Genomic DNA, 14,312 nt, shown 5'->3' with positions numbered 1-14,312 from the left:
ATCTCTACACAAAGAAAACTGGAGTCTTTTATTGGAGGTCAAAGGTTAAACCTTATTGACACTGAAGAGGAAACAAGAGTCACAATGATTACAAAGAAAGATTCATCCAAACACTCGTGGATCATGTTGACGCTCAGAGAGTCTCTGGCTGAACATCTGCTGGAGACACTTCCAACATCTGCACTTCCTCCACAGGTGCTGGGAGCTGCTCTCTGCTCCTCTGGACCACAACAACAACAACAACAACAACAACAACAACACACATCATGAAGATCACGACACTGAGCATCACAGACCGCACTAGATGGTGATCAACCTCTGGCTCTCCGAACACTACAAGGGTCTTAGATGTGAACACACAATGACTGTCTTTCAGAACCACACACCAGAAGTCTCCGCTGTGTTCCAGAGAGATGTTAGTGATCACCAGGCTCGTGTTGGAGAGAAAGATTCCGTCTTTACGTTCACGATATGATACATGTGATGTTCTTCCTTCAGTTCTGTTTGTCTTCATGAACCAGTAGATCCTACCAGTCTGTTTCTTCCAGTCACATCGTAGAGTCACGTTCTCTCCTCCAGTGAAGAACACCTCAGCAGGCGGGTCAGACTCAGGACACACATACAGGTAGTATTTATCATACTGATAGTGAGCTCCACAGCGTCACTCTGATGGTGAGCTCCACATCTTCACTATGATGGTGAGCTCCACATCTTCACTCTGATGGTGAGCTCCACATCTTCACTATGATGGTGAGCTCCACATCTTCACTCTGATGGTGAGCTCCACAGCTTCACTCTGATGGTGAGCTCCACAGCTTCACTATGATGGTGAGCTCCACAGCTTCACTATGATAGTGAGCTCCACAGCTTCACTCTGATGGTGAGCTCCACAGTTTCACTCCGATGGTGAGCTCCACAGCTTCACTATGATAGTGAGCTCCACAGCTTCACTATGATAGTGAGCTCCACAGCTTCACTCCGATGGTGAGCTCCACAGCTTCACTCTGATGGTGAGCTCCACAGCTTCACTCTGATGGTGAGCTCCACAGCTTCACTATGATAGTGAGCTCCACAGCTTCACTCCGATGGTGAGCTCCACAGCTTCACTATGATAGTGAGCTCCACAGCTTCACTCTGATAGTGAGCTCCACAGCTTCACTCCGATGGTGAGCTCCACAGCTTCACTATGATAGTGAGCTCCACAGCTTCACTCCGATGGTGAGCTCCACAGCTTCACTCCGTTGGTGAGCTCCACAGCTTCACTATGATGGTGAGCTCCACAGCTTCACTATGATGGTGAGCTCCACAGCTTCACTATGATGGTGAGCTCCACAGCTTCACTATGATGGTGAGCTCCACATCTTCACTCTGATGGTGAGCTCCACAGCTTCACTATGATGGTGAGCTCCACATCTTCACTATGATGGTGAGCTCCACATCTTCACTCTGATGGTGAGCTCCACAGCTTCACTATGATGGTGAGCTCCACAGCTTCACTATGATGGTGAGCTCCACAGCTTCACTATGATGGTGAGCTCCACAGCTTCACTCTGATAGTGAGCTCCACAGCTTCACTCTGATGGTGAGCTCCACAACTTCACTCCGTTGTGTTCTGAGATATTGGACTGTGATTGTGTTCTGAGATATTGGACTGTGATTGTGTTCTGAGATATTGGACTGTTATTGTGTTCTAAGATATTGGACTGTGATTGTGTTCTGAGATATTGGACTGTGATTGTGTTCTGAGATATTGGACTGTTATTGTGTTCTGAGATATTGGACTGTGATTGTGTTCTGAGATATTGGACTGTTATTGTGTTCTGAGATATTGGACTGTGATTGTGTTCTAAGATATTGGACTGTGATTGTGTTCTGAGATATTGGACTGTTATTGTGTTCTAAGATATTGGACTGTGATTGTGTTCTGAGATATTGGACTGTGATTGTGTTCTGAGATATTGGACTGTTATTGTGTTCTGAGATATTGGACTGTGATTGTGTTCTGAGATATTGGACTGTGATTGTGTTCTGAGATATTGGACTGTGATCGTGTTCTGAGATATTGGACTGTGATCGTGTTCTGAGATATTGGACTGTTATTGTGTTCTGAGATATTGGACTGTGATTGTGTTCCTAGATATTGGACTGTTATTGTGTTCTGAGATATTGGACTGTGATTGTGTTCTGAGATATTGGACTGTGATTGTGTTCTGAGATATTGGACTGTGATTGTGTTCTGAGATATTGGACTGTGATCGTGTTCTGAGATATTGGACTGTTATTGTGTTCTAAGATATTGGACTGTTATTGTGTTCTGAGATATTGGACTGTGATTGTGTTCTGAGATATTGGACTGTTATTGTGTTCTGAGATATTGGACTGTGATTGTGTTCTGAGATATTGGACTGTTATTGTGTTGAGATATTGGACTGTGATTGTGTTCTGAGATATTGGACTGTGATTTTGCTGATCGGTAAAATTATGTCACAACTTCTTTTCTGTATCCGACTCACTCTTTGGTTCTGGTCCATAAAGTTCAGGAAAACTATTGTTTTTATGCGGAATATAAATAGAAATTCAGAGATTTTAGTTTTGAATTATTGAAAAAAAAACAGCTTAGAAATTATTTTTCAAATTAAATTCTTCTAAAAAACAACTCAATGCTTGATCATTTCCAAACGACCAGAGTTCAGCTAAGATTGTGATGACACTGACGAACTGACAGATGCTGACGACAGCAACTGTTGACGAGTTTCTGGGGAAAAGTTTGAGCGTTTCGTTGTTTTTACCTTCTATGAACTCTGAGGCAGAAGTGCTACTTCTTAATGTTTCATTTCTGGTTTTACTTAAAAAAAACAGGAAGTTCGAAGAGACCAGTTTGTATGACGAACAGTCTTTTCTGTTTGCTGTTAATAAAGTACAAACAGCTTGAGCAAGAAGATTTGTTTTGACTAAAATGGAGTCACTGAGGGTTTTTCAGCTGTTTTTCTGTTTTTATCTTCTTTCATTTGTGGCATCAGATCATCACGGTAACTCATAGTTGTTTGACCTTTGAACCTTGTTGATACAGCTTTGAAAATTGTTTGATTACAGTTAAAATTGTTAGATTATAGTTGAAAATTGTTAGATTATAGTTGAAAATTGTTTGATTATAGTTGAAAATTGTTTGATTGTTGGATTATAGTTGAAAATTGTTTGATTATAGTTGAAAATTGTTTGATTATAGTTGAAAATTGTTTGATTGTTGAAAAATGTTTGATTATAGTTGAAAATTGTTTGATTATAGTTGAAAATTGTTAGATTGTTTGATTATAGTTGAAAATTGTTTGATTATAGTTGAAAATTGTTTGATTACAGTTGAAAATTGTTTGATTATAGTTGAAAATTGTTAGATTGTTTGATTATAGTTGAAAATTGTTTGATTATAGTTGAAAATTGTTTGATTCTAGTTGAAAATTGTTTGATTGTTGAAAATTGTTGGATTATAGTTGAAAATTGTTTGATTATAGTTGAAAATTGTTTGATTATAGTTGAAAATTGTTTGATTCTAGTTGAAAATTGTTTGATTCTAGTTGAAAATTGTTTGATTGTTGAAAAATGTTTGATTATAGTTGAACATTGTTTGATTATAGTTGAAAAATGTTTGATTATAGTTGAAAATTATTTGATTATAGTTGGAAATTGTTTGATTATAGTTGAAAATTGTTTGATTATAGTTGAAAATTGTTTGATTATAGTTGAAAATTGTTTGATTAAAGTTGAAGTTGCTGAGGTCTGTGGATCAGAATCTACTGATGGTTCCTGAACTTCCGGACCAGAGGAGAGAAATCCTTCCAGACTGTTGCTCCTAAGCTTTGGAACCATCTCTGTGTTTGATGATCTACTGACTCCTTCAAGAAACATCTGTGTTTGATGATCTACTGACTCCTTCAAGAAACATGCGTGTTTGATGATCTACTGACTCCTTCAAGAAACATCTGTGTTTGATGATCTACTGACTCCTTCAAGAAACATATGTGTTTGATGATCTACTGACTCCTTCAAGAAACATCTGTGTTTGATGATCTACTGACTCCTTCAAGAAACATCTGTGTTTGATGATCTACTGACTCCTTCAAGAAACATCTGTGTTTGATGATCTACTGACTCCTTCAAGAAACATCTCTGTGTTTGATGATCTACTGACTCCTTCAAGAAACATCTGTGTTTGATGATCTACTGACTCCTTCAAGAAACATCTGTGTTTGATGATCTACTGACTCCTTCAAGAAACATCTGTGTTTGATGATCTACTGACTCCTTCAAGAAACATGTGTGTTTGATGATCTACTGACTCCTTCAAGAAACATCTCTGTGTTTGATGATCTACTGACTCCTTCAAGAAACATCTGTGTTTGATGATCTACTGACTCCTTCAAGAAACATCTCTGTGTTTGATGATCTACTGACTCCTTCAAGAAACATCTGTGTTTGATGATCTACTGACTCCTTCAAGAAACATCTGTGTTTGATGATCTACTGACTCCTTCAAGAAACATCTGTGTTTGATGATCTACTGACTCCTTCAAGAAACATCTCTGTGTTTGATGATCTACTGACTCCTTCAAGAAACATCTGTGTTTGATGATCTACTGACTCCTTCAAGAAACATCTCTGTGTTTGATGATCTACTGACTCCTTCAAGAAACATCTGTGTTTGATGATCTACTGACTCCTTCAAGAAACATCTGTGTTTGATGATCAACTGACTCCTTCAAGAAACATCTGTGTTTGATGATCTACTGACTCCTTCAAGAAACATCTCTGTGTTTGATGATCTACTGACTCCTTCAAGAAACATCTGTGTTTGATGATCTACTGACTCCTTCAAGAAACATCTGTGTTTGATGATCTACTGACTCCTTCAAGAAACATCTGTGTTTGATGATCTACTGACTCCTTCAAGAAACATCTCTGTGTTTGATGATCTACTGACTCCTTCAAGAAACATCTGTGTTTGATGATCTACTGACTCCTTCAAGAAACATCTCTGTGTTTGATGATCTACTGACTCCTTCAAGAAACATCTGTGTTTGATGATCTACTGACTCCTTCAAGAAACATCTGTGTTTGATGATCTACTGACTCCTTCAAGAAACATCTGTGTTTGATGATCTACTGACTCCTTCAAGAAACATGTGTGTTTGATGATCTACTGACTCCTTCAAGAAACATCTCTGTGTTTGATGATCTACTGACTCCTTCAAGAAACATCTGTGTTTGATGATCTACTGACTCCTTCAAGAAACATCTCTGTGTTTGATGATCTACTGACTCCTTCAAGAAACATCTGTGTTTGATGATCTACTGACTCCTTCAAGAAACATCTGTGTTTGATGATCTACTGACTCCTTCAAGAAACATCTGTGTTTGATGATCTACTGACTCCTTCAAGAAACATCTGTGTTTGATGATCTACTGACTCCTTCAAGAAACATCTGTGTTTGATGATCTACTGACTCCTTCAAGAAACATCTGTGTTTGATGATCTACTGACTCCTTCAAGAAACATCTGTGTTTGATGATCTACTGACTCCTTCAAGAAACATCTGTGTTTGATGATCTACTGACTCCTTCAAGAAACATCTCTGTGTTTGATGATCTACTGACTCCTTCAAGAAACATCTGTGTTTGATGATCTACTGACTCCTTCAAGAAACATCTGTGTTTGATGATCTACTGACTCCTTCAAGAAACATCTGTGTTTGATGATCTACTGACTCCTTCAAGAAACATGTGTGTTTGATGATCTACTGACTCCTTCAAGAAACATCTCTGTGTTTGATGATCTACTGACTCCTTCAAGAAACATCTGTGTTTGATGATCTACTGACTCCTTCAAGAAACATCTCTGTGTTTGATGATCTACTGACTCCTTCAAGAAACATCTGTGTTTGATGATCTACTGACTCCTTCAAGAAACATCTGTGTTTGATGATCTACTGACTCCTTCAAGAAACATCTGTGTTTGATGATCTACTGACTCCTTCAAGAAACATCTCTGTGTTTGATGATCTACTGACTCCTTCAAGAAACATCTGTGTTTGATGATCTACTGACTCCTTCAAGAAACATCTCTGTGTTTGATGATCTACTGACTCCTTCAAGAAACATCTGTGTTTGATGATCTACTGACTCCTTCAAGAAACATCTGTGTTTGATGATCAACTGACTCCTTCAAGAAACATCTGTGTTTGATGATCTACTGACTCCTTCAAGAAACATCTCTGTGTTTGATGATCTACTGACTCCTTCAAGAAACATCTGTGTTTGATGATCTACTGACTCCTTCAAGAAACATCTGTGTTTGATGATCTACTGACTCCTTCAAGAAACATCTGTGTTTGATGATCTACTGACTCCTTCAAGAAACATCTCTGTGTTTGATGATCTACTGACTCCTTCAAGAAACATCTGTGTTTGATGATCTACTGACTCCTTCAAGAAACATCTGTGTTTGATGATCTACTGACTCCTTCAAGAAACATGTGTGTTTGATGATCTACTGACTCCTTCAAGAAACATCTGTGTTTGATGATCTACTGACTCCTTCAAGAAACATCTCTGTGTTTGATGATCTACTGACTCCTTCAAGAAACATCTGTGTTTGATGATCTACTGACTCCTTCAAGAAACATCTGTGTTTGATGATCTACTGACTCCTTCAAGAAACATCTGTGTTTGATGATCTACTGACTCCTTTAAGAAACATCTGTGTTTGATGATCTACTGACTCCTTCAAGAAACATCTGTGTTTGATGATCTACTGACTCCTTCAAGAAACATGTGTGTTTGATGATCTACTGACTCCTTCAAGAAACATCTGTGTTTGATGATCTACTGACTCCTTCAAGAAACATCTGTGTTTGATGATCTACTGACTCCTTTAAGAAACATCTGTGTTTGATGATCTACTGACTCCTTCAAGAAACATCTGTGTTTGATGATCTACTGACTCCTTCAAGAAACATCTGTGTTTGATGATCTACTGACTCCTTTAAGAAACATCTGTGTTTGATGATCTACTGACTCCTTCAAGAAACATCTGTGTTTGATGATCTACTGACTCCTTCAAGAAACATCTGTGTTTGATGATCTACTGACTCCTTCAAGAAACATCTCTGTGTTTGATGATCTACTGACTCCTTCAAGAAACATCTGTGTTTGATGATCTACTGACTCCTTCAAGAAACATCTGTGTTTGATGATCTACTGACTCCTTCAAGAAACATCTGTGTTTGATGATCTACTGACTCCTTCAAGAAACATGTGTGTTTGATGATCTACTGACTCCTTCAAGAAACATCTGTGTTTGATGATCTACTGACTCCTTCTAGAAACATCTGTGTTTGATGATCTACTGACTCCTTCAAGAAACATCTGTGTTTGATGATCTACTGACTCCTTCAAGAAACATGTGTGTTTGATGATCTACTGACTCCTTCAAGAAACATGTGTGTTTGATGATCTACTGACTCCTTCAAGAAACATCTGTGTTTGATGATCTACTGACTCCTTCAAGAAACATCTGTGTTTGATGATCTACTGACTCCTTCAAGAAACATCTGTGTTTGATGATCTACTGACTCCTTCAAGAAACACCTGTGTTTGATGATCTACTGACTCCTTCAAGAAACATGTGTGTTTGATGATCTACTGACTCCTTCAAGAAACATCTGTGTTTGATGATCTACTGACTCCTTCAAGAAACATCTGTGTTTGATGATCTACTGACTCCTTCAAGAAACATCTGTGTTTGATGATCTACTGACTCCTTCAAGAAACATCTGTGTTTGATGATCTACTGACTCCTTCAAGAAACATCTGTGTTTGATGATCTACCGACTCCTTCAAGAAACATCTGTGTTTGATGATCTACTGACTCCTTCAAGAAACATCTGTGTTTGAAGTGCTCAGTGAATCTGGTCTTGAAAGGCTCTTTACAAATAACTATCACTTACATTCTTACTTACATTGTGAATTATAGATAGTTTGAATCTACGTCTCTCCCTCCAACAGTTTGTCCACGACCAGTGATTCCAGCTCACGCTCGAGACGATGGACTCCAGAGGTTCTATGACCCCGGAGCAGAACTAACCTTGTCCTGTGAGGAGGGATACCAGCAGAGGTTCGGCCCTCGTGTCATCACCTGCGGTTGTTCTGGATCCTGGACTGCAACCAAACTCTTGTGCGGGCGTGAGTATCCATGACCTCATGACCTCTTCACCTCATGACCTCTTCACCTCATGACCTCATACCTCGTCAACTCATCACCTCATGACCAACATTTGCACAAACGTAACACAAACCCTGGTCTCGCAGCCGTTCACTGTCCTTATCCCGGAGACGTGACCCACGGCGACGTGTTCTACGAAGACAACACGTACCAGAGCAGCGTCAACTACAGCTGCCATGAAGGGTGAATCCAACACTTCCAGGAGAATCCCTCGTCTCAGAGTTAACAAAGCTCTCCTGCAGGTTCACTCTGGTGGGAGACAAGATGGCCGTCTGTCTGGCCAACGGCACCTGGAGCACACCTGTACCTGTCTGCACACGTGAGTCCTGATGTGAATGTTGTGTTTCGCAAACTCTTGTGTTTTGTTGTGAGAGAAACTGATGTTTCATGATCGTTAATGTAGAAACGAATCAAGACAATCAAACCATTCAACTGTAATCAAACAATTTTCAACTATAATCAAACCATTCAACTGTAATCAAACAATTTTCAACTATAATCCAACAATTTTCAACTATAATCCAACAATTTTCAACTGTTATCAAACAATTTAAAACTGTAATCCAACAATTTTCAACTATAATCAAACAATTTAAAACTGTAATCAAACAATTTTCAACTATAATCCAACAATTTTCAACTATAATCAAACAATTTTCAACTATAATCCAACAATTTTCAACTATAATCCAACAATTTTCAACTATAATCCAACAATTTTCAACTGTAATCCAACAATTTTCAACTATAATCAAACAATTTAAAACTGTAATCCAACAATTTAAAACTGTAATCCAACAATTTAAAACTGTAATCCAACAATTTAAAACTGTAATCAAACAATTTTCAACTATAATCAAACAATTTTCAACTATAATCAAACAATTTTCAACTATAATCAAACAATTTAAAACTGTAATCAAACAATTTTCAACTATAATCAAACTATTTTCAACTGTAATCAAACAATTTAAAACTGTAATCCAACAATTTCAACTGTAATCCAACAATTTTCAACTATAATCAAACAATTTAAAACTGTAATCAAACAATTTTCAACTATAATCAAACTATTTTCAACTGTAATCAAACAATTTAAAACTGTAATCAAACAATTTTCAACTATAATCAAACAATTTCAACTATAATCCAACAATTTTCAACTGTAATCAAACAATTTTCAACTATAATCCAACAATTTAAAACTGTAATCAAACAATTTTCAACTATAATCCAACAATTTTCAACTATAATCCAACAATTTTCAACTATAATCAAACAATTTAAAACTGTAATCAAACAATTTTCAACTATAATCCAACAATTTTCAACTATAATCCAACAATTTTCAACTATAATCAAACAATTTTCAACTATAATCCAACAATTTTCAACTGTAATCAAACAATTTAAAACTGTAATCCAACAATTTTCAACTATAATCAAACAATTTAAAACTGTAATCCAACAATTTTCAACTATAATCAAACAATTTAAAACTGTAATCCAACAATTTTCAACTATAATCCAACAATTTTCAACTATAATCCAACAATTTTCAACTATAATCAAACAATTTAAAACTGTAATCCAACAATTTTCAACTATAATCAAACAATTTTCAACTATAATCAAACAATTTTCAACTGTAATCAAACATGGATTCATCCACCAAAGTTTATTCTCATGAGAAAATGAACAAAGTGAAAAATGTGGCGAGTAAGAATATGTATGAAAAATAGAGAAATGATTGTTTATATATTGTCAGGTTGCAGAAGGAAACCCAGGAGCAGAAAGTGTCTGATCGTCAAACTTGACAGATTTATTAGCAGCAGGCAGAGGATCGTCACAGTAGTCCAGGAAATATACTGTATATCCGACAGGTACGATATCCAGAAAAACAGGTCAAGGTCACAGGCAGGCAGAAAAACGAGAAAACGTACCAGGGGTCAAAACAATCTGGAATAGGGAGTCTAAAACGTGAAACACAAACTCGACGAGCACGAGACAACAAGTGTGACGAACCGACAAAGACTGAGGGAGAGTGAGCAGAATATGAAGGCTGCCAGCAATCACTGGCAGCTGCAGAACACAAGACAGGTGGAGACAATAATCAGCAGGGGGAGGGAACGGAAAGGAAAGTCACAGACACAGAAGGGAGCAGGTTTCAAAATAAAAACAGGAAACACCAAGAAAGACACACGAGACATAACAATATGATTTATTTTGAGCGTCTTTGCTTGACTTTCTCATGAGTTTTGAACAGAAACGATGATTGTTGGTCAGTGTCGTGTCGTTTCACCTCAACTAGAATTGTTCTGATCTCCACAGCCGTGACCTGTGGTCTGGCTCCCATCCCAGAGTCCGGGATGATCATCTACGACAGGCTCGTCCACAACGACAGGGTTTCGTACGGAGTCGGAGCGACATACGCTTGCCTTCCTCCGCTCGCTCTGTCCGGGAACAAGAAGACGCACTGTACGGCTCGCGGGTCCTGGACGGAGACGCCGGAGTGTAGAAGTATGTTCATGACAGACATCTCACCAGACTAGTCCAGCACCGAGCAAAACAACTAGAATCAAACAATTTTCAACTATAATCAAACAATTTTCAACTATAATCAAACAATTTTCAACTAGAATCAAACAATTTTCAACTATAATCAAACAATTTTCAACTAGAATCAAACAATTTTCAACTATAATCAAACAATTTTCAACAATAATCAAACAATTTTCAACTGTAATCAAACAATTTTCAACTATAATCAAACAATTTTCAACTATAATCAAACAATTTTTAACTATAATCAAACAATTTTCAACTGTAATCAAACAATTTTCAACTATAATCAAACAATTTCAACTATAATCAAACAATTTCAACTATAATCAAACAATTTTCAACTATCAAACAATTTTCAACTAGAATCAAACAATTTCAACTATAATCAAACAATTTTCAACTAGAATCAAACAATTTCAACTATAATCAAACAATTTTCAACTAGAATCAAACAATTTTCAACTAGAATCAAACAATTTTCAACTGTAATCCAACAATTTTCAACTAGAATCAAACAATTTTCAACTATAATCAAACAATTTTCAACTATAATCAAACAATTTTCAACTATAATCAAACAATTTTCAACTGTAATCCAACAATTTTCAACTGTAATCAAACATTTTTTAACTATAATTAAACAATTTTCAACTGTAATCAAACAATTTTTAACTATAATTAAACAATTTTAAACTATAATCAAACAATTTTCAACTAGAATCAAACAATTTCAACTATAATCAAACAATTTTCAACTATAATCAAACAATTTTCAACTGTAATCAAACATTTTTTAACTATAATTAAACAATTTTCAACTGTAATCAAACAATTTTTAACTATAATTAAACAATTTTAAACTATAATCAAACAATTTTCAACTAGAATCAAACAATTTCAACTATAATCAAACAATTTTCAACTATAATCAAACAATTTTCAACTGTAATCAAACATTTTTTAACTATAATTAAACAATTTTCAACTGTAATCAAACAATTTTTAACTATAATTAAACAATTTTAAACTATAATCAAACAATTTTGAACTATAATCAAACAATTTTCAACTGTAATCCAACAATTTTCAACTAGAATCAAACAATTTTCAACTATAATCCAACAATTTTCAACTATAATCCAACAATTTTCAACTATAATCCAGCACTGATGTGTTCTCAGTGGTAACATGTCCGCCGCCTCAGACCATCGATCAAGGGCAGCTTCTTGACGACGAAACCAGAGACTTTTACTTCATGGAGACGGTGGGGTACGACTGCAATGACGACTTTGTCCTGGAGGGGGCGCCCCGGGTCACCTGCCAGGTAAATGGAGAATGGTCCCAGAAGCCCTCGTGCAAAGGTAGGAGGAGGTTCTTATCCTGCTTTTATATCAAACGTTATTGTGTCTATGGATGGAATTGAACCTTTCAAGGTTTTTTTTTATTGATTTATAAATTAATTTAATGAAATAAAATGTAATTTCATTGGATAATTAAATTGAACAATTAGTTAAATGAGAAGATGATTTTGTTCTTATTTTTCTGTACATAATTTGTATCCTTCAAAATAAAAGTGCTGTAATAATAGTGCCACAAGGCCAGACTAATCCAGTCGAGCCCAGAGCAACTCGCTTTCACGTTCAAATTCACACCAACGTTCAAAACGACAATAAGTTGTGATTCGGATGAATTGATGCGACTTCTACGTCGTCACATGATCGTCTCCTCGTCACACGATTGGCTGAAAGTTTGATCCGGTAGCTCGGTGCTCTGCTGGTTTAGTCTGGTGTGATACCAACATTCATATCGAATTTAAAAGACTGTAAATTGAAATATATAGTATTTAGAAAAAATATTTTTTGAATTATTGGAATTAGAATGTCAAACCCATTATTCAACCTTTTAATATAAATATATAAAATACTGTATTTTCCGCACTATTAGACACCGGATCATAAGGCTCACCTTCAATGTTTGGCCTATTTTAGAAGTGTTTTCATAAATACTTTGCACCGGATTATAAGGCGCATAGAATAAAAGATACAAACGTTGGACTGGGGTTGTGTTATCATCCACTAGATAAAGCTGAGCTAAAGGGAACGTCGTCAACAAAACAGTCAGATAAAGTCAAACTTTATTAAGCGTCTGACAACTTTGTTCACTCCCAACGATGTTCAAATTATTTTTAAAAGGCTTCACGCAGCAGCGCATGAGACTGGTGTTGTGAGCAGACAAATTTTGAGCAGCAGTGAAGTTGAGCGCGTGTATGACGGCTAGAGTGCGTGTATGACGGCTAGAGTGCACGTGTATGACTGGTTGAGCGCAGCAGAGTGACTTTGAGTGTTCAACAACCAAGACACGCTCGCTCAAACCGGTGGCAGTAAACTTACTCCATAGTCGTCCACCATGATGCGACTTCTACGTCGTCACATGACGCAATGACGTCATCCCGCCCACGTCGTGTCGGCTCAGTCGCTCAGAGTCATGACAGTGTTTGTAAACAAGTCAAAAACCAAGTAATGTTCATATATAAAACGCTCCGGATTATAAGGCGCACTGTCGTTTTTTGAGAAATTTAAAGGCTGCACCTTATAGCGTGGAAAATACGGTACTTCAAAATTATAATTAAATGCTTAAAGAAAACACATTTCAATAAAACAATCACACACTGATGTGGTTTTGATTGTGACGTCTCGTCACCTGCAGCTCACTGCACGATTGGAATTGAACGAGGGAGGATCTTATACAAAGGAAAGAAGATCTGGATCGAAAACCTGAAGCACAACAAAGTCTGGCACAATGACCTGGTGTACTTCTACTGCATGGACCAGACCAGGAAGTGTGGATATGCAGTTCCAGCTCAGTGCATGGATGGAAACCTCGTCGTCCCCGTCTGCTTCCAAGGTAAACTGGCTAGATTTTATCTTCGACCTCTGGACGAAGGTCGTCTCTTCTTTTATCTTTTCTTCAAGTCTTCGTTCGCACCTGCAGCAGGTCAACTACACAAGTTCACAGATATTGTGTCTGATGGTTGTTCTCGTCAAACTTCAAAAGTTCTCACACGTCTGCTCTACTCTCTAGAACCCAAGCAGATGGAATACCTTCTCACAGCCGCCCTTCCTTCTGAAATCCAACAATGCTGAAGAAGAAAGACACGACTTCTCTGAGCGTCAAGATAATGATCCGAGTCATGTGTCGCTTGTTTTCGTTTTATTGATCTGCCTTTTTGTGAAATGTGTGCTTTATAAAGAACACTTTGAAATCATCCTCTTTCTCACTATCGTGTACAACTCATGCAAACATTAGATGAGATGAGATGAGATAAGATATTATGAGATGAGATGAGAGGAGATGAGATGAGATAAGATATTATGAGATGAGATGAGAGGAGATGAGATGAGATGAGATAAGATATTATGAGATGAGATGAGAGGAGATGAGATGAGATAAGATATTATGAGATGAGATGAGA

At 37.0% G+C, this 14,312-nt stretch overlaps 1 protein-coding gene across 1 annotated transcript; it reads left to right on the top strand.

Annotated features, from left to right (window-relative positions):
* Positions 1 to 2,834: 2,834 nt before the first annotated feature.
* Positions 2,835 to 14,105, top strand: LOC148087351 (beta-2-glycoprotein 1-like). Its single transcript, XM_087787429.1, has 8 exons — positions 2,835 to 3,029; positions 8,059 to 8,235; positions 8,362 to 8,458; positions 8,518 to 8,594; positions 10,607 to 10,795; positions 12,022 to 12,201; positions 13,547 to 13,744; positions 13,922 to 14,105. Exons 1-8 carry the CDS (start codon positions 2,957 to 2,959, stop codon positions 13,981 to 13,983), a joined length of 1,053 nt encoding a protein of 350 aa, XP_087643555.1. The 5' UTR covers positions 2,835 to 2,956; the 3' UTR covers positions 13,984 to 14,105.
* Positions 14,106 to 14,312: the final 207 nt, after the last annotated feature.

The sequence above is a fragment of the Callionymus lyra genome, chromosome 1 (assembly GCF_982586985.1).
Source record: "Callionymus lyra chromosome 1, fCalLyr1.hap1.1, whole genome shotgun sequence".
NCBI lineage: Eukaryota > Metazoa > Chordata > Actinopteri > Syngnathiformes > Callionymidae > Callionymus > Callionymus lyra.
The sequence above is the reverse complement of the archived record's forward strand: the minus strand, read 5'-3'. Positions and strand labels throughout refer to the sequence as shown.

Bases quoted from the DNA above. Each gene is read 5' to 3' on its own strand.
- LOC148087351 (XM_087787429.1), top strand. From the start codon at position 2,957: ATGGAGTCACTGAGGGTTTTTCAGCTGTTTTTCTGTTTTTATCTTCTT. The intron at 10,796-12,021 runs GTATGTTCATGA...ATGTGTTCTCAG, and splicing joins GGAGACGCCGGAGTGTAGAA to TGGTAACATGTCCGCCGCCT. The intron at 13,745-13,921 runs GTAAACTGGCTA...TCTACTCTCTAG, and splicing joins CGTCCCCGTCTGCTTCCAAG to AACCCAAGCAGATGGAATAC.